Source organism: Hesperophylax consimilis, chromosome 17 (assembly GCF_061612785.1).
Source record: "Hesperophylax consimilis isolate HC1 chromosome 17, BYU_Hcon_1.0, whole genome shotgun sequence".
In the NCBI taxonomy this organism is placed as follows: domain Eukaryota; kingdom Metazoa; phylum Arthropoda; class Insecta; order Trichoptera; family Limnephilidae; genus Hesperophylax; species Hesperophylax consimilis.
This window is the reverse complement of record NC_142852.1, coordinates 1,522,316-1,543,444: the sequence shown is the minus strand read 5'-3', so window position 1 is coordinate 1,543,444 and position 21,129 is coordinate 1,522,316. Positions and strand designations below refer to the sequence as shown.

The 21,129-nt window shown below is 34.9% G+C and overlaps 1 protein-coding gene across 1 annotated transcript in view; it reads left to right on the top strand.

Annotated features, from left to right (window-relative positions):
- Positions 1-3,087: 3,087 nt before the first annotated feature.
- LOC149415737 (uncharacterized) overlaps positions 3,088-21,129 on the top strand; it is a 176,178-nt gene continuing 158,136 nt past the window's right edge. The window contains exon 1 of the mRNA XM_089641661.1: positions 3,088-3,220. Within this exon, the coding sequence (XP_089497787.1) occupies positions 3,088-3,220 (133 nt within the window). The remainder of the gene's footprint in view (positions 3,221-21,129) is intronic.

Here is a 21,129-nt window from a genome sequence, read left to right as displayed (position 1 = left end):
AGTAAGAACAGATATAACAGTTAGTAAAGTGCTATATATGGCCAAGCAGGTGGTACAAAGCTAGAGCCAATTAATCGAACTTTTAAGATTATAATTGATGATTTCTATAGTGCCTCCACAAGGTGTAAGGTTCTCGACTAGCAATCCGAAGGTCGCGGGTTAACATACATGCGTGCACAACTAAATTTTACTAGATGAACTTGGGCAACTTTCGGCACGTTCCAGAGTGAAAGATACTCTCAGTATTACCCTGGTGTAACACCACCATCGTTGCTTGAAATGGCATTAGCCGTGATTGGTGACCAGATTTGAATAGTCAGGTACTTCTCCACCTACCTCTTATGCAATTCTTTTCCCTCCCGACAACCTTCAACCCCACAGCAATCCCAATTGGAGATACCAAAGTCTTATTGTATTCAGACGGTTAGGAGCAATTTCACATAAAAAGTGTCGTTTTTGTAAGAAAATCACCCCACGATTAGCTGAACAAAGTTCTCACAAAAATGCTTTACAGCATGTTTCAAACTCGTAATTTTTTTAAATATTTCGGTATTAAAAATAAAACAAAAACTTTTCAATAATAACCTAATTATTTATCTGTACAATTTCAATGAATTCGATATTTTTTAGTGAAGTTATATGGACATAATATTGCAGATGGTCGCAACTTCAATTGTGTGAAGTACATATAGGGTTTTCCAATAAGAGATGTTATTTTGATATTCAAAGAAAAATGCCATTTTTTAATATAAATGATCGAATGTTTATTTCATTATAAAGAGGAAGGTATGCCGTTAATAGTGAAAAATAACATCAGTCAAATGACCACCACGACCACGCCTACAGGACCATATCCTTTTCATGAAATTTTCCATAACCAAATCGCTGCGTGGCTGCCTTATGTCCTCGATAGCCTCACGAATTCCATCTTTGAGGTCTTGAATCGACGCTGGGCTGTTGGCGTAGACCTTCTCTTTCACGTGGCCCCAAAGGAAGAAGTCGCAAGGTGTTAAATCACAAGATCTCGGTGGCCAATTGTGATCACCTCTTCGAGAGATAACACGGTCCGGAAACTTTTCCCGTCAAAGATCAATGGTTTTGTTGCTTGTGTGGCACGTATGAGTTAGTTAGCGCCCTTTGTGGCAGCTGGACGCGTCATGCCGTCTTTGCCGCTTTGTGTTTTTTTTACATAGACATATGAATATTAGTAGACCTGCCCTAAGTGATTAAAAGCGTATTATCCCCACTCCCCATACCGGTTCCATTGAGCCGGCTGGGCTCGCGTACGGCCTCAAGTGATATTTGAAAACGTGACGTCATCATTCTTGTGCGAACTATGGTCGAGGCATCATCGGTTCATTTTACGAAATAACACGGCAAAATGTTTACTTGTACTATGAAAACTGGTAAAAATAGATGCGAAAAAAGAGAATAAACCCAATTGTCGTATTACATTCCATATATAAGCATTATTTTATTTTATTTTAAGCATATTCACATCGTATAATATGAATCAGTTGTTACTATCACATCGAGAAACGTCTGGACGCGAAACACAAAGCTGGTTGGTTGCTGGGAAGTAAATTATGAACATTTATAAAAGTGTCTTAACTAAATACTCTGAAAATAACTACGACTCTGAATATAGAAGCTGCCTTACTTTGCCGAATTTGGACTTCGCAAATTTGTTCATAACGTGGCGAGTAATTTGCGCTCCCATGTAAAAATGTCTATTCATTCAAAGCAGATTTTACTTTTAAGAAGTAAATGGTGATATTATAATGCGAGATGCCTATTTACTGTCAGATTGATTTATTGACGAATCACAGTCATCTTCACTCCCTTCGTTCTTCAACAGTTGATTTTACCCCTCGCCTTTATCTTCTCGTCTATTAATTCCTATGTCTGTGTTTTTTTAGTATTTTCAAGGGAAACGAGGCAACATCCCTTTGAAATTATTTTAAAAATCAGTCAATCAAAATTTTAAATTAACTTACCAATTAGTAATCAGAACTTTATAGTAATGTGATTAGAGTGCAGTGTGTTAAAAATGAATAATCGAAAATTGTGCTAAAAAATATTCTAAATTCGATGAAGTTGAACTTGGGACGAGAATCGGTAACTGTAGGTACGCCAGATGTTTTCAATGGAATTCTTGGAAGCCCTAACAAGTGCCCAGGGTAATTTATTATGACAATGCACCACTAACATAATCAGGAACAAGTGTACAAGGAGATGGACTTGCCGAACGTCACAGCTGTGCGGCCAAGGTTTGTTATCTATGTGAGGATATTGTGTCAGCGCTCTATTAGCAGCAGACACATACCTGGACAGATGACGAACCTCGTGCTGGCACTGTTGGTGGGCGCGGTGCACTCTTTCGTTGCAGCAGCTGGTCCAGTTTCCTCACCACCTAGGATTCTTGCTGCAGAGTCTCCATCCTCTACCTTCGTTGAATGTCACAGCGGTGCTGCCAAGGTCTGGAATCCATGAGAGGACATTGTGTCAGCGCTCTATTAGCAGCAGACACATACCTGGACGGATGACGAACCTCGTGCTGGCACTGTTGGTGGACGCGGTGCACTTTCTCGCTGCAGCAGCTGGTCCAGTTTCCTCACCACATAGGATTCTTGCAGCAGATTCTCCATCTTCGTGTCACCTGTTTCTGTACTTCATTTTATTTAACTTAATTTCAATTTCAATGTGTAATATTTATATATTTTTTGTAATATCTGCATTAACTGTAAAGCGCCCCTGAGGTGATATCTCACAAAAGCGGCGCTATATAAATCATCCAATAAATAATAATAATAATAATAGTGCCGTCTTGTTGAAAGTAAACGTTGTCCAGATCAATACCATCAAATTACAGCCATAAAAGATCATTTTATGGCCGAAATTAAATACACATAACACCTCTTATTGGAAAACTGTATATATATTTCTATATAAAGATATTTAAAATAGTAAATAATTAGTACAGTAAAATAAATACCTTTGATATTTTTAGGGAAACTTATATTATGTGGGATTTTTTTTGTTTGTTTTTTGGCAACATTTCTCCAGCTGTCAGTTTTATATGTAAACATGGCCGATAGAGACACGTCAAAAGCTAAAGTGATAAACCCGCTGTTGTGTTCCACTGTGACGGGCCTCTCTCTGGACGACTTTATCCAGAATGCCGTCCTGATGCCCGCTGCGACAGCTGTGCAGCCAAACGGTGAGTCCACGCACCTTAATTATAAGCTTTGCTCGGTTTTATCTGTATCCCTTACTGCAGCTGTCAAGTCTATTGACTACCAAGATATAAAAGTACAACACTTTTCTGATCCTGTGTAAATCGCTGGCTATCTCCAATGTTGAGTTTTGGCAGTGGGTACTAACTGGCCATCCATATTCAAACATTTTTCTTACTATTCGTGTAATATAAGCTTTAACTAACCAGTCGACGATGAGAATACTGTGGTCGCCTTATACGACTCGCCCATACGTCTCCCAGCGTAAGCATACGAATGATCTTCACTCTTACCACGAGAACAATAAGTTGCTAGATAGTTAGTATTTGTAGTTACATATATCCACGTCCAGATGTCGGATTGTCAGACGCTGTTTAAGTATCTGAATATGTAATAACAATATATACTTGGATAAATTTCATTAGGTTCATCAATAACTCATTTGTGTATCATATACAACGACTTCACACCATGGGAAATCATTACTTGGGTGATGTTGACATATTCAATACCAACTTGGCAAGTTTTGGGGATCATTTAAAACATTTATTTCAACAATACTCCTAAACACATCATGTAAACCTACAAATAGCTGTAATTTTCTGTTTTTGTTTCTTGTGTTTGTATGACTTGTTGCATAGCTTTTATCAAATGTAATTTTATTCTTATTATTTATGTTTTAAAGTATCTGTCAAATTAAAATTATACTACCAACCATGTAAAAGCCCTCTGGGCGTTAAATAAATAAATAAATATACGCAATGGCATCACAAACTTATAGACACGTTATTATCTGAAAAAAATTAACACAAAATGTCGCAACCAACAAAAAAATAAAACATATCTAGTAAATTCTTTCTTAATTCAAACGTTCATTCTTGTATGACAAAGATATACATTCAATGAATTTTGTGTGTGTGAATTAAATGGATATATAGTCCCGGGCAGCGTTTATGTGCTTAAAAGTTGAGTCGAATTTAAATTCTACATTACGGGTGTGATTGAGATGACAATACGCTTTTATGTTCGTCTTATATTTACGTGTTCTCTTGTCGCTTAAAATCTTTGGTAAACAATCAAAATAATTGTATTTTATTTATAACTAACTAACTAACTAACCATCACGCCGTTTCCAGTGGCGGCCAGCTAATATGTGCTCCCGAGCGCCGAACAACCAACAAGATTTCCGACATGGCTAATCACAATACGAAACTCGGTTCGGTTATAATATCTCATTCAAAAGGTACCTACTTATAAAGCGCGCTTAACTTGCAGACCGACTTTGACTTGTGCCTATGTTCGTAGCAGTTCGTTTTCGATTGCGATCCAAAATTTAACTGCTTTGTCGCATATTCTGTGGAACAGTCGAAAGCGTGGGTCCATACCATTACATACTATTCTTTGCAAATAATACCATATCAAGAACGGCGTTCGGAGTTTTACCACCACATCAGAAGGAACGGTTTATTCAGTAGAAAGTTAAACTAAAACGCGTATGTTTGATATTATTGTCGATATCGTTGTTTCAATTTACCATCTGCTATTTTTTAGCGAATGTTACGCTTCTTCTATACAAGCATACAGGATAAAACTTGTCATTAAGAGATGAGTGATGGTCAGATTACTTATTATCAGTTCAGTCAGTACTCGCCGTTGCCAGGCATTGTCTCTTGAATTTAAAACTTTTCTTACTCTGAGAAAGTTTTGAAGTTTAATTGCAGGTTATATCGATCTTGTATATCAATTATTAATAAGGCATATCAATTGCATGTTATACTAATTTATGATTACTTTTGTGTTTGTTCAACGTATAAATTAAGAATGAGTTTGAATGTGGAATACATTAAGAATAATAGGTCGAGTTTTGAAAACAAAGTGATAATAAAAAATGCCGGTCCACCTAAAACCTGAACTGATAATAAAATAAGAGTGCAAATCTGGATCGAAGAAGTTTACTCGATCATTTAACAAAACAATGTATAACAAAGCTTGTAGCTCTGTGCATGTGATCAATTGAATAGTTTATTTTGTTTTACGTGTTTAATTTACGATGTTGATTCAGTTTGGACAATCAGCGATGTTACTGATGTAACTCACCTTTCTGAAAAAATCAAAAAACATAATTCTTATCATTTACATTTACAAAAAGTTTTGAGCTTAAAGGTTTTAGGAAAAGTTGACATCAGAATGCAATTGGATTCAGGCTACCGTGCCTAAGGTAAACACCATAATGAGCTATTTAATAAAAATCGATACAGGTCAAATTTCCCAGAACATGATTTCAATGTGACGCTTAAAACGTATGACTTCCTAAATAAAGTTCAGTACCTAAAAGGTAAACTCTGTGCAATTTACGCCCGCGACGATTTTTCAAAAGCTAACGGCGCTTTATCAATTTTACAACTTTTTTATAGTACTTGTTTATTAGAAGACTTTCCCGAGACTGTGAAATTACTAAAACTTTTGTGCACCATTCGTGACCTTTGGAATGACCTCAGTTGAAAGCTAAAGATGTTTCTCAACGTTAAAAAGAATAAAATCTTTTAACACGTTGAGCCAGGACAGACTGAACGCACTATCAGTGTTAAGCATTGATAGAGGTCTTTGCTAAACAAAATGAACAGAGAATAGAACTTCTTTATAAATAGGTATGTACCTTTATTTAATTTATTTTATGACTTAATGTTGTAATCCGGTGAACCCCCACATATTTTGACCACCGGCCGCCACTGGCCGTTTCCCTGCAGGGGTAGGCAGAGAGGACGGACCGCCAAACAACTCGGTCTTGGCACACACTCCTTGCCTCATTCACATTCATACATCGTCTCATACATACTCTTCTATTATTCTGACTCTTGACATGGCCCGACTCAAGTATCTGATTCACTTGATCGTGCCGTGTCTTCCTCGGGCGTCCCCGACTTCTGCTACCATTCACATTTGCATCGTATATTCTCCTTACACTCCTTTCTTCGCTCATTCGCTCTACATGCCCAAACCATCACTAATAAGAACAAGCTTTGAAATTTTGATTGAAATCGGTCAACTGCTTTTGGTGTTTGCAAGCACAAACGTGCGCATGTGAATTTTTATATTCATAGATAACTGGCTGATGTGAACTTGGCGTTTTTGCATTCCATCATAAACACAGTATTTTCTCTACTTTCTATAAGTGTAATATGCATGTATTATATATATTAACCTTCCGGAATAAATTCTCTAAATGATAGTGAAAACCATATCACAATCCGTTGCATAGTTTAGAAGAACTAAGCACACAAACAGACAGACGTGGATAGCGACTTTATTTTATACTATTTAGAGATAATTAATTTGCTTGTAATTACAAATGAAATGTTATTTTTTACTGTGTAATGACACACAAGGGAATTTTGGCACTTATCAGTGTAATTTGGTTAGAGATAGTACACGCAGCGCATGGCAGTTTAATTGCCATATCTTTTGTCTGCCACTTTGAGATGACAGCGTCTGCGATTAAGATTAATTTATATTCTTGCGTTATTCTCTATGACTCTTGACATGACCCCAAGTATGTGATTCTTATATACATGAGGAGTATTACCAAGAGACAGTCAGTAATAATAATAATAATAGGATGATTTGTACAGTGCCGTTTTTGTGCAAAATCACCTCAAGGGCGGTGTACAAATTTATAATACATTTCTACAATGATCTATGTTATTACCAACTATATATGGAGATAATATACAGTACAATACTTACCTGGTAGGTCACTTGAGATTAACACTTAATTGACATTAACTAATTGTTTATTAGTGAAATTTAGATACAGGATTTAGGACATAATTGAAAACTTGGACATAATTGGACTTTCTCTCAGGAATGCTATATTTAGTTTAGACCTGAATTCTGTTGGACTTGTTATGGATCTTAGTTCCGGAGGGAGTTTATTCCAAGCCTTTGGCCCAGATGCTCCGAAAGCGCGATCACCAAACTTAGTATTTGGCTTGCGCTTAGGTTCCATCAGTCTGCCTACAGCTGATGATGTTGCTGTTGCCGAGTAGGATCCAAACCACCGACCAATTCTCAAATCTACTCCTGACCAGTGTTCTGATTCTATACGTCGCTGGTTCTCTCCACCGTTGAGGTTTTCACCTTTGGTCTGGAGCTCTTCGATACCTTAAAACATCTTCAAACTCATAGCAGATACTAATTCTGCACATGATCTACTGATATTTCAACAGACGGTACAAATAGTGGGTCAGAGGATAATATCTAGGTCAGTAAGTCTACAATATCTGTGGAGAATGAATGAAGCAGGCATTCGTTGACTACGTGTTCGTTGGTCTGCACACTTCGCCGACTCTAAGACTCCCTTATGTGGACAGCCGTTGTGGGAGGCCCTTATCAATAGGATAACACTGATTATAGTACATATTTTCATCAACATACTATACTATAAGGCTGAGCATATGCTGAGATGCAAACCGCGCAATTCAGTACAGAGCAGAATTTTTTTATTTTTTATATTAACTCCACACAGAAGGCCCTAAAGAAAATAATTTCCCTCAGGGCCTATGTCATCTTTGGGGATGTTGTGTGGAGGGTCTTTTTGTTGAGAGGAAGGAGTGAACATGGGTCTTGAAGAGTCCCATGTTGTAGGAGGGAGGAAACACAGAGGCCGGCAGTTCGTTCCACAGCCGAGCTGTTGAACTTAAGAACGAATCGTAGAAGCGACCCGTTCTCATGTGACAAATGTCAACCGTGTACAAATGTTGGGCGCGCGTTTGGCGTGTATCCCGACTACGCACCGGTGCCGAAGGGATCAATGACGCTAGTTCCTCAGAGCATCTTCCATTGTAATACCGATAGAACAAGGACAGCATACCTACCTGACGCCTGTGCTCTAAAGATTGCAGTCCGTTTGTTAAGATTGGGGAATCTATCAAACGGACCGCCCGTTTCTGCACAGAGTCAAGGGTTTTTTTCAGGTATTTAGGGGCTCCGGACCAGAGATGGCTGCCAAATTCGACAGTAGGGCGCTCTCGAATGTCACCGCAGGACATACGAGACAGAAATCGGTGACCAGCATGTGCTGCGATACGGCTTAGTAAGCTCAGTTCAACTTGTGGCCCGGTAATTCTAACCTAACACTTCCTTTAGCAACTTTTTGGAGAAATTCGGATGCAGCGTGTCATGCATAAGAGGTTCATTTCTGACGCCAATTTAACGCCAACGTATTACCCGTCTGCGCACACGGCATGCTAAAACTGTGCCGCGGCCACGAATGAGCGCAGGACAGAGCAGTCAAGTTTCTGCGCCAATGCGTACTGCGGTCCATATTCCTTCAAACATTGTAACATCTGCATTGCCCTGCTCTACGCTTAGCTGCGCTTTCTGCGTCTCAGTGTACGTTCAGCCTAATAGCAGTATGTTAGTACTATATCAAAATATAATAATTTTCTAAGGTACTGATATTTCAGAGAGTTGAGGTACTGACTATGATTATATCTGTCCGTCTTGCTACCAAGTGAATCAGATACCTGAGTCAGACCATGTCAAGCGTCACAATAATAGAAGAGTATGTATGAGACGATGTATGAATGTGAATGAGGCAAGAAGTGTGTGCCAAGACCGAGCTGTTTGGCGGTCCGTCCTCTCTGCCTACCCTGACGGAGAAACGGCGTGATTGTTAGTTAGTTAGTTAAGAAAAGCAAACAAATTGTTATCCTCGACAATTGACACAAGATCTTTCGAATCAGACCAATCAAGAAAGATTTATTTTTATATTTAAAAATGTTTTCAGACCAAATTAAATTTATTAAATGTCACATTTGCGGAAGTCACACACAAATTTGTTTACAAATTTTTTATTGTAGACTCTAGCGGTGTGAACTCGAACTAAAACAAAAACCGCATACAATTTCTGCTGTACGTCGAAAAATTCCTTGAATATTTTGTTAGTTCGTCTCTTCTTCGCTAGATGGTGCTAATATTATTAAAATTAATAAATTTGTATGAAATTTAACGAAAGCTTCCTTTATTTTTAAAATTTATTTTGCTGCAACGCTTCAGTTTAGTTTCGTCGGATTTTGACAGTTCGTCTGACGTTTTGTCAAATGTTCGCGCAAATTTATAAAAAAACAAGGCAAATTCAAAATTTGGAGTGCTGACGCGACCAAACGCAATTTCGCTTTATTTACGCTGTGTAAATCGTATATTTTATATGATATTGTGTCGAAAAGTGATGTTTTTGTTTTTGTGATTTGAGGTTAGGTATCAATTTATGCCTCAAAATACGATGAATTTGCTTAAAATGTACGGAATATATAACAGGATTGCGTAATTTTTAATTGTATGTATTCGTTTTATATTTTTGTAGCGCTTTTTGTGGTGTTTTTATGATTTTTAACAAGTGACCATGACATTCTAAGCAATTACTTACGTTAGATGTCAATAATAATTATTAGGATAATTTTAGCATACGTCATAACATTGTGTATTACAATAAGTAATTGCTTCTTTGTGTTCGTAAGTTTATAATTGTTCGTTTACTTGGATGACCGCAACCACAGGAGAGATAATCTGCAGAAGTGACCTATGATGGTTCCAATTTGTAATAAAACAATGAATTATTGTCCACATTGAAGATTTAAATTGCTGTAATTATTGTACCGATCATAGACGAGTATTATTACGAACTCGACGCAATTTTTTGTCACGTTTGGTAAAATCATTGATCTGAACACTTTCAAGTGTTAAATTATGTTTTATTTGATTCACAGAAAAATGGTCAGTTTCAATAGAATGGTAGCATTCTTGTTTTACCCATAATATATTATATTCACACTTCTCTTATTGGATTTATAATATTCGATATCTGTCTTATACTGAGGGAAGAATCACATTTAAGGAGATTTCTGATTAAAACTTTTTACTGTAGTACCGCCAGCATAAAGTTTCCTATATGGTCGGGAATTTTACCGCCAAATTGGGCGCGAAGCGCGGGTGTTTTTTAAAAATTTTAGCGCCAAACTTAGACTTTCCGCAAAATATTCATATCTTATGATCTATTTGATATTATTCGATGAAACTTTCAGTGTTTTACTTAAAAAAGATGTCTCTATTTATTTACTTAGCAATGTATGTGTAATTCCTTTTTTTATGAACAAATATTTTCTACTTTCTTGGGAATCATAGAAAAAATAGTATTTCACAATCGAAATTTATTCATACAAAATTACAAGATTATTTAGAAATTTTCAATACATATAAAAAAAACTATAACCTAATAGTGCTTCAATGTGTGATAGCGTTCGAAACACTTTTCTTTATGCAGGGGCACATTGCAAAACTTGCACATGTACCGCGTTTAACTGCGTAGTTTGTGAGCGGAACATACGCGACAACGATTTTATTTTTTTTGTTGTGTTTCAAACTCATTGTATTGACAGGTAGATAGATCGGGTACCGCCGACAATAGAAAACACATGACCCCGCACCCATTCAGAACCTCTTGTTTACAAGTTTCCCGCTCCTTACCGCTTTGCGCAACAAAACGAGTAAACTCGTCTCCCGCGTCTTACTGCAAAAAGGCGTATGACGAGTTTTCTCGTTTCCCGCAAAGAATGTGTTAAAATAAATAGTCCAATTATGTCCTGTGCGTGCGAATCGTATCTAGATTTCTCTAATAAACAATAAACAATGTTAATCTCAAGTGACCTACCAGGTAAATATGGTACTGTATATTACCTGTCTGTATAAAATGTAAATAATTAATTATTTAGAATTTACGGCACAAGTGCCATTTACATACAAAGTTTTTATTTTATTTTTTTTCATATACATATTGCAGTATTAAATTTTGATGAGAAAAATTAAGAATTAAATTTAGTTAAAACATAACAAATAAAATAACAGTAAAGAAAGAAGCAATGACAATAGCCTGTTATGTAGTGACCTCATTAAAATAAGTGGCGTTAAAATGTGTTATTAGTGCAGCTTTATACTTTACAAGGGGAAAATTAAAAGTATCTGCGATTTTAGCATAAAAGTTCCCAAGTGTGTGCAATGTATTTATAACTGAGTTATATCCTGAGACTGTGGTATAATTGTCACAATAATACATACTAGAGGACCTTGATCTAATGGTAGGTACATGAAATTGAATCAACATTAATATGTCAGGGCTATCCAACTGATAATTTATAATTTTGTATAAAAATATAAGATCAAAAATTTTTCTTCAATCACTTAACTTAAGCAATTTCAATGAATGTAATAAGAAATCATAATCTGTTGTTTCTAAATGAATTCCAAGCCTTAAAAATTAATACACCTCAAAAATTTGCGTTGGACTCTTTCAACGGTATTAATGTGATTATTAAAGACAGATGACCAAATTGTAGAGTTGTATTCTAGAATGCTTCTAACGAGAAATGTGAACAGAATTTTTAATGTTTTGATATTTTTAAAATCCTTGGAAATTCTTACTATAAAACTTGACATTTTCATAGCCCTGTTAGCGATATAAGTTATGTGAGATACAAAGCAGAGTTTCTGATCAAACATTATGCCTAGGTCAAGTATTTCGATTACAGAGATTAAGTCAACATTACACAATTAATAATTATACATTATTGGGTGTTTGATTTTGTCGAACCTCAAAACTTGGCATTTGTTAATATTTAGTTGCAGTTTATTACTAGAACACCATTTGAAAAAGTTGTACTGCAAGATTATGCAGTAGTACACATCATTAATGACCCTAAACAACTTCATATCGTCAGCAAAAAGTAAAACTTCGACATTGTAGAACATGCTGGTAACGTCATTGATGAATAGGATAAATAATAAAGGTCCCAGGTGTGAACCTTGTGGGACTCCACTGGTAGCAATAAATTCATAGGATAGACCAGTCATACTCAACCTGCGGCCCGCGGGCCGCATGCGGCCCGCCGAGCTATTTTGTGCGGCCCTCAATACATTTAATATCAGAAACATTTACAAAATCTGGCACTCTATATCACGTTAATTTGAGATTAATTGCGACTTTGATGTACAGACATTGAAACCCGAAGAGGATAGTATAAGTATAATATACTATCTATACATATAATATTACTGCACACGCTAGATCTCTAAAAAACAAAGATTTGACAGACAAATATGCGCGCAAATAATTTTGCTCGTGGCAATACATAAATTTTTGACAGTTGGAAATTTTCGAAAATGGAATTCCGTAGCTACCCCCCCCCCCACCCCCATGGATTTCGAAAAATTGTTGTGGGGAATTACACATGATGTTTTTGGCTGTGCGAAATTTTTTTTCAGCGAAGTTCTGTAACAACCCCCCCCCCCATGGATTTCGAATAATAAAAGGGGGAATCAAGCTCACACTGTTTTGGCAACACCGACCAGTAGCGGCCCGCGTAGCTTTACAAACATATGAATGTGGCCCGCAGAAGAAAAAGGTTGAGTATCACTGGGATAGACAGTCATTAATCATAACAAAAAGTGATCTATCAGATAAGTAACTGATCAACCATGCCAGTAAATTACCACTTATCCCATATTTTACAAGTTTATTGATTATTATAATAAAAATATGTACATTCTAGCATCACGTTTATCAAAATAAATGCATTGTACATATAGCTTTGTATTAGTGATAGACGAACCGGTGGATGCAATCTCAAGTCATAAATTGATAATAGTTAGACTAGTCTATAGTTAGTAATAACATAGATCATAGGAGAAATGTAATCATCTAAATCTAAAATATTCAGATTTTATGTCCGGGTTAAATCTTCCCCACAGGAAAAACTAAACCCTTCCACACACTTTTCCACAAATGATCATCTAGTCAATCCACATTATGCAAGTGCATTATACAAGCATAATAAATACAAGAAAAACACGTCACCAGAGATCAAATGGGAAAATAATTCACCGACTCCAGATATTTTCATATCAGAGGGTTCGGCTCGGTAGAACTTCTAACAGGGCCTATAAATCCTGATCCCTCAACATAAATATTTAAAAAATCTTTCATAATCCTACATGTATTTAAAATGACTGATTTTTGCATTTTTATATATGAATTCTTTGACAGCTCTAATACGCCTAAATTTTGAATGAGAGAGCTAGGTATAATGCCAGTAGCCGAAATAACTAATTAATTAACATTATTAATAGAGTCTAGGAGGCAAAATGTCTTATTTATGTAAATTGATCATCTGTTAAAAATAATAAACTTGTTGAATTCCGATGTGTAAGAGTAAGCTACTAGCCAATAATGTGTATATTATTGTTATACATTATATTGTAGGTAATAGGCATTAAAATCGCTTGACAAACGGAGTCTAGAAACGTTCGATTTCAAACACAAAACTGGTTTTTATTTATTTTCTAAATAATTTTATAAAAAAGCAAAAAAAGTTAATCAAGTGAAACTGTCACAGATAATCTTAGCTATAATACTGTATTTTTTTAAAGTTGTTTCCTTTTCGCGTTCATACATTTCTATTGAAATTTTTTTTGAATATTTTTTTATTGAGTAATTTATTTTTTAATTTGTATTCTACTCAAGCGAAACGATAGGAAAACCTTCAATTTATCTAAAGCATATTTTTTGGTTTTCATAATGTACACCAATTCGTTATAAAGATTAATCAAAATAGTGATTTAGCATTAATTTCTACCGATTTATAACAAGTTTCTCGTAACTCTTTAAGTTTGATGTTCCAAAAAATATATACGTTATTTTTGAAGATAATATCTTTACATTTGTTATGTCGAAACGTTAATTATATGAAATTCACTCGATTAAAATAAATCGCAAAGTAAGCTCCGAAAATTATTAAAAACACGATTTGTTCTGTTATTTAATATGTTATAGGCATGAAAAAATTCACAAGTGTATCTTTAAATGCAACTAAATCATTTGTCGAGAGATTTTTGCTGTATTTCAAACGAGTCTTGTTTTATTAAATATTTTCACAATTTTCGCTTAATTATTATCGTTTTTTAATATAAGCGCGCTACCTCTAACATTCATATTTACATATCTCCCTTTCAAGCCATCTTTGAACGCTTACTACAGGGCCTTAAACTCCCAAACTGAATAGTTGTCTCTTAAAGAGCCTTTTGAATGCAGCGGAATTCGACAAGTTTACCAATTTAATTCTGAGAGCAGTAAATTGCAAAATGTCAGAGGCCTTTGGGGTTAAATACATTATTTTACATTTACGGTAATTTGAATATTTTTTTCTTATAGTATTCATTAACTTGAAAGGAAGTGTTGATTGGTCACGATAGTAAAAAAAAACAATATTACATTTTGATCAAATACACAGAAGTATGAAGGAATATTTTGTGTTTACTTTGGGCACACCGAGACGCTCACGTCACTCATCCGGGTTTTGTTTCAGTGGTCACTATACACCATCAAAGTTCACGGTCAATTTACTTGGCAAGTTAAAAAAAAATCCTTGAAAAATAATGAACTAAGAAATAATTCATTATGGATTCAAGGAAAAACTCATGTTTCGTTATTTTTTATTGTGGTATCACTACCACGGGAAATGTTTTTATTTTATTTATGTGAACACTGCTCAATAGTTACTAGATAGCAGATAAAAACCCGCTCCTAGGCCCTGCGGGTGGCACTTAGTTGGGCTTCGCCTAATTTAAGTGATACTAACAACAGTTACATTTAATAGGTAGATATTAGGTTATTCACAGATAAAGGGTGAGTATATATTGTTAAAACACGGAACACGAAGGTGTTATTAAATAATAACATGTTCAATTTAGGCATAGTAAGAATGACAGTTGTTTAGGTAAAACTTTACCTAAAACTATTGTTTATACGCAGTTAAAAAAACAAACATTTGATTCAACTTAATGACAATAAACAACAACGTTTTGCATTTACGATTTTGAAAAATATTGATATTATTTAAGTAAATAATAATTTACGCGAAAATTTGCCAACATCGATATGAAGTTCGCGCATAATTTGCGTTTGTTTGTACGCAGTGTAGACACTGCCAACCTAACAATAAAAAATAAAAACATGAAACACATTCGAAAGCTAGAAACGCATTTTCTTCGATGTTATCCAAAAATTATATGAGCAGAAACGATGTTTTTGAAGAAATCTCATATGAACAATAGTACATTTTCTAACGGCACGACGGCAAAAAAAAAAAATTTAAATATGTTTTTGCACGAAAGTTTCCTTGTTAAAACTTCCTTTTTTTACTAGCGAACCTGCCGTTTGGAAATATAACTACGGAGGTATTTCTTCGGTGTGTAATGAGAGGTTCTAGTTTTGATCGCTTTGGGGTCGCAGGTAAATTTTGCAACGGTATTTCAGTATGAAATCGGGTCTTAATTTTCAAGTCTTAAATTTTTGGGTCCGGTCGCCTGCAAACCGAAATGAACCTTACGGTCGGTTGTAATTGAGGGGCAGAGTGGTCGTTTTTTGCCTGCAGACCCCCCATTTATTTTTTTTTGCGCTAAGGCTATGCGGAATTTACCCGAAACATAAGATTTGAATTTGACCAATCTATAAAACGACTATGACATCCACTTTACTTCACACTTATCACTCTGTTTACTTCTTGTAGTATCATGAAATCCACATTTTGACTGTTAAAAAAACCTACATTACATCACAATTTCACAAAAAGTTAGTTATATAAAGTCGTGAAAAGTGATGAAACAAAAACTGGGTTGAATAGGTTACATAGGTAACTATTAAACCTAGTTTTTGTTCCATCACTTTTAATGACTCTATATCACTTTTTAAAGGTGTATTGAATTTTCGTTTTGATGAAATATCATGGAATCAAATATATTTATATTATAGGTAGGTACTGCATCGCTCGTCTGAATTCTTGACACATCAGTTCCAATTTTGAAAATAACACTCAAAATATAATTTTTATCGCTTGTGTGAATTCTCCAAACAAGCACTTCAAATTTTGAAAATGATGACACATTTCGAAACAAAAGTTCTAGAGTTCATTGAACTGGAGTTACAAACATTGACGCACTACCGAAATTAGTATCTCTAAATAGTACAAAGTAAAGTCGCTTTTCGCGTCTGTCTGTTTGTGCGCTTAGTTCTTCTAAACTACGCAACAGATTTTGATAGGGTTTTCACTATCATTTAAAGAATTTCTTCCGGAAGGTTTATATATATAATACATGCATATTATATTTATAGAAAGTAGAGAAAAGTCAATGTTTTGTAATTAAGTCCTAAAAAAATTATTTTCGGGCACTTACATTATTGCTAACTCTGGCTAAACCTTATGATATACATCAAAATAATGTACTACGGAATTTTATATCTTAAAAAGGCCTACGGAAAAGTCTATGATGGTATATGTCTATCTCCTATATGTCAGCTAGTTTTATTCAAGCAAATAAATTATCTAAGTTTATAAAATATTATTTATTTGTAAATATATTACATAATGTGTTTTAAAATGTGAAAATATTTATCCAATTTTATTGCAAGCTGTGTAAATAACATCTTCGTGCAGTCGTTAGTGAAAATAATAATGTTGCCAAACACTGAACAGATAATTCGCAGAACGACGCCAACTTTAGATACAAGAATTTTCGCATTCTAGGTCCCAGATAGGCCAATTAAATTGGTACCGTAATAAAGGGTGGCTTTCGAACCTGGGGGTGACTTCGACCATCGGAGATATCTATGAAATTCTCACTCAGATATTACTCGTTTCTTTTTCATTGATTTTTTTTCTGAGGCTGGAGCAACAGTTACGGTGAATGGATTGCACTATCGAGAGATGATTAATGATTTTGTATGGCCGGAATTGGATGGTATTGATCTGGACAACGTTTGCTTTCAACAAGACGGCGCTACGTGCCACACAAGCAACGAAACCATTGATCTTTGACGGGAACAGTTTCCGGACCGTGTTATCTCTCGAAGAGTTGATCACAATTGGCTACTGAGATCTTGTGATTTAACACCTTGCAACTTCTTCCTTTGAGGCCACGTGAAAGAGAAGGTCTACGCCAACAGCCCAGCGTCGATTCAAAACCTCAAAGATGGAATTCGTGAGGCTATCGAGGACATAAGGCAGCCACGCAGCGATTAGATTATGGAAAATCTCATGAAAAGGATATGTTCCTGTAGGCGTGGTCGTGGTGGTCATCGACTGATGTTATTTTTCACTATGAACGGCATACCTTTCTCTTTATAATGAAATAAACATTTGATCATTTATATTAAAAAATGGCATTTTTCTTTGAATATCAAAATAACACCTCTTATTGGAAAACCATGTATATAAAATATGTAATACTTGATAATACCTCAAAAAAATATTTGAAAATTTTAGTATTTAAATTTTTTTTTTTAAATTCTTCTATGTTAATTTGGATTAACATTGGATGTCAGAGGGAATTTTTTAAATATTAAGCTAAAATAAACATAACCCAAAAGTAATAAAAATAACTGTTTCACGTCGAAAATGCACATTAATGCAATTAATGCACATCTAAGGTACAAATAAATAATATTTTAACTAAAATTCATTCAGAAATAAAGAAATAATCTAGGATAATAAATCTTTAAAAATTCGCCATACTAGTCAAAAACATGTCTGTCACTACCAGTGTTAATTTGAATGAACATTGAAATTCATTTACAATATTCTGGCAAACGACTGTGAACAGTGAATTGAACTGATGTGATTATTGTACAACACATCTTAATGCGTTAAAATATTTCTAATTCGAGTAGAAAATATTGATATCTCACCTTAAATGAAGTAATCAATAACGGCAGAAATTCGATGAAACTCACAATCAGCAGATGTCAAAATATTTATCGTTGTTGTGGCGGGAATAAGGATTTCAACGGAGCGGAAAAAATAGACGCCACAGAAAAGACTACAAGCAATAAGAAAACAAAAACATGGCTTTTCTAAATCGCTACCGTTACGGTAAAAAAATTCACAAAAGTTCATGTTAATTTGAATTAACACTGGGCATGAAAGGGTTAATTGGGGATGCCATAGTCTCACTGGTTCCAGATGGTTAGGAGAAGTTCTCATGAAAATATGTGTCAAATTAGTTTCTAGTTATGTGCAAACACTAGCTGTATTACCCGGCTTTGCCTGGGCTTTTAAATCGTATCTAGATGGTAATTTTCTTCTTATTTTTAAATAATCGAGTGTCAAGTCTTTGTACAAACCTAGAAAAAAATAAAGTATCAGGACATTAAAAGCCGCTTTAAAGTTATAAAATCTCCTACTTAAGAACCCATTTTGTATAATGTGGAAAATTAAGTTCTGTAGAAAAGTACCTAATCTTTTCAAGAAAAGTTAGAATTGTAGATATCTCTAAATTTAGCCCTGTAGAACGACCACCATTCAAAGTCAAAGTGTTGTTTTAAATGGTTTTAGCCATGTTTGGTGACCAGATCAGATACTTCCCAACCTTCCTTTTACCCATCTGCTTCCCACTCTTTCGACCTCAGCACATACCCAAATTGGTGATGCCATTATCCCACCACTGATTTTGGGCAGTTGGGAATCTTGTGCGGTATTCGCATAAATACAAACAGTAGGAGACCTGGTTATTCAGATTTGGTCATAAAACACAGCTAAAGCAATTTTAAGTAACGTTTAGAATCTGAATGGTGTATTTTTATCAGGGCAATACTGAGAGTATCTACCATGGACTTACTCTCTACTCTATCTCTATCTCTTCCATCTCTCTTTATATTACATGTTATGAACTTCGTTATGTAGACATATTTAAAAAAAATAATATTGGACTCAAGCGTGTCCCTTGTGGTACACCGCTTGATTTTTTTCAAACCTCTTTAGTAACATGCCTCAATTATACTATTAATTAAATTGTCATTGGGCGCATGGACACGCCCGCTACGCACTTCTGCCGGTTCATCTATTCAGTGCTGTCAGCGGTGCAAACCGGTTTTAACGAGAATCAATTTACATTTTTATCATGAAAAATAATAAAAAATGTTGTGTGTTAACCATCATCGCTTCGATCTTTTTTATCCTCGTTAGACCCTTGAATTTTAAACCTTGCGTAGTGTTAATTAAAACACAATTGTATTTTATTATTGTTAAGGCGAAGCTTAATGCCAAATCACTATTTTGATTAATCTTTATAACGAATTGGTGTACATTATGAATACCAAAAAATATGCTTTAGATAAATTGAAAGCTTTCCTATCGCTTTTTCACAGATAAAATAAACTATATTAATATTTACAAGTGACAAATCGACAAGCTATAATATCATTAATATACATTATTTACTTGCCAACCGAATAAAATATATTTTAGTATGCTAGGAGATTTTAAGGCGAAGCTTAATGCTAAATCACTATTTCGATTAATCTTTATAACGAATTGATGTACATTATGAATACCAAAAAATATGCTTTAGATAAATTGAAGGTTTTCCTATCGTTTCGCTTGAGTAGAATACAAATACAAAATTAAATTACTCATTAAAAATATAAATGCAAACTACTAAAATAAATGTTTTTTCAATAGAAATGTGTGAAAGCGTAAAGGAAAAAACTTTAAAAAATACAGTATTATAGCTAAAATTATCTGTGACAGTTTCAATTGGTTAAATTTGTTGCTTTCTTATAAAATTATTTCTAAAATAAATAAAAACCAGTTTTTTTGCTTGAAATTGAACGTTTCTAGACTCCGTTTGTCAAGAGATTTTAATGCCTATTACCTACGATATAAGGTATACCAAGAATATACACATTTTTCGCTTGTAGCTTCTTCTTAACTGACACAATTGTTAGTAAACAATATTCACAATATTATATTATAATATTATAAACACAAATTCCTCCTTATTTAGCCAGTGACCATCATTACACATCTGTCCTGACGATGAAAACTCTAAAGCTGTCCGAAACGTTGGCTAAATAAGTAGGTAGTTCATCCCAGCATAATGCCCCTAAAATAATGTATATACAGGTTGTTAAGGGACCTTCCGATTTTTTCCAAAATCATTTAATTATTTTACTCCAAATAATGTCAGGAGTCACTGGTTAAAATAAGTCAAGAACGTCCCTTCAAACACTGTATATACAGGGTTTTCCAATAAGAGCTGTTATTTTGATATTCAATCGTAAAAGATCATTGGTTTCGTTGCTTGTGTGGCACGTAGCGCCGTCTTGTTGAAATTAAACGTTGTCCAGATCAATACCATCCAATTCCGGCCATAAAAAATTATTAATCATCTCTCGATAGCGCAATCCATTCACCGTAACTGTTGCTCCAGCCTCATTTTCGAAAAAGTAAGGTTTAATGACTCCGCCGGACCATAAACCGCACCAAACAGTCACACTTTGAGGATAGAGAGGCTTTTCAACAATAACTCTTGGGTTTTCCGAGCCCCAGATGCGACAATTTTGCTTGTTGACGAAGCCACCGAGGTGGAAATGGGCCTCATCACTCAAGATGATTTGCATTTGATTCACTCAAGTGAATTTTAATAATTTAAATGCGTTGTTGAAGCGTGTATCGTTCTATTTTTATCAATGGCGTAGTTTCTACTTGTCAAATGTTAAAAAATGACAGTTTCAAAAGTAACATCTACCGAAATAGCGGGCTATTCGAAATAACACCTCTTATTGGAAAACCCTGTATTATTTTTGATTAATTAATTGTGCGATAAAACAAATTAATCAAATAACATTATGATTATTGCGCACACGATTTTTAGGCAAGAATGTGCTACAAATTGTCCGCACACATGTTTTCGTTTTCTGCACACATCTCAAAGAAAGAAACGTGTCACCAGATTTATCTTTCTTTCTTTAATATCTTGCACACATATTACTTGAGGTTATGTTGGAAAC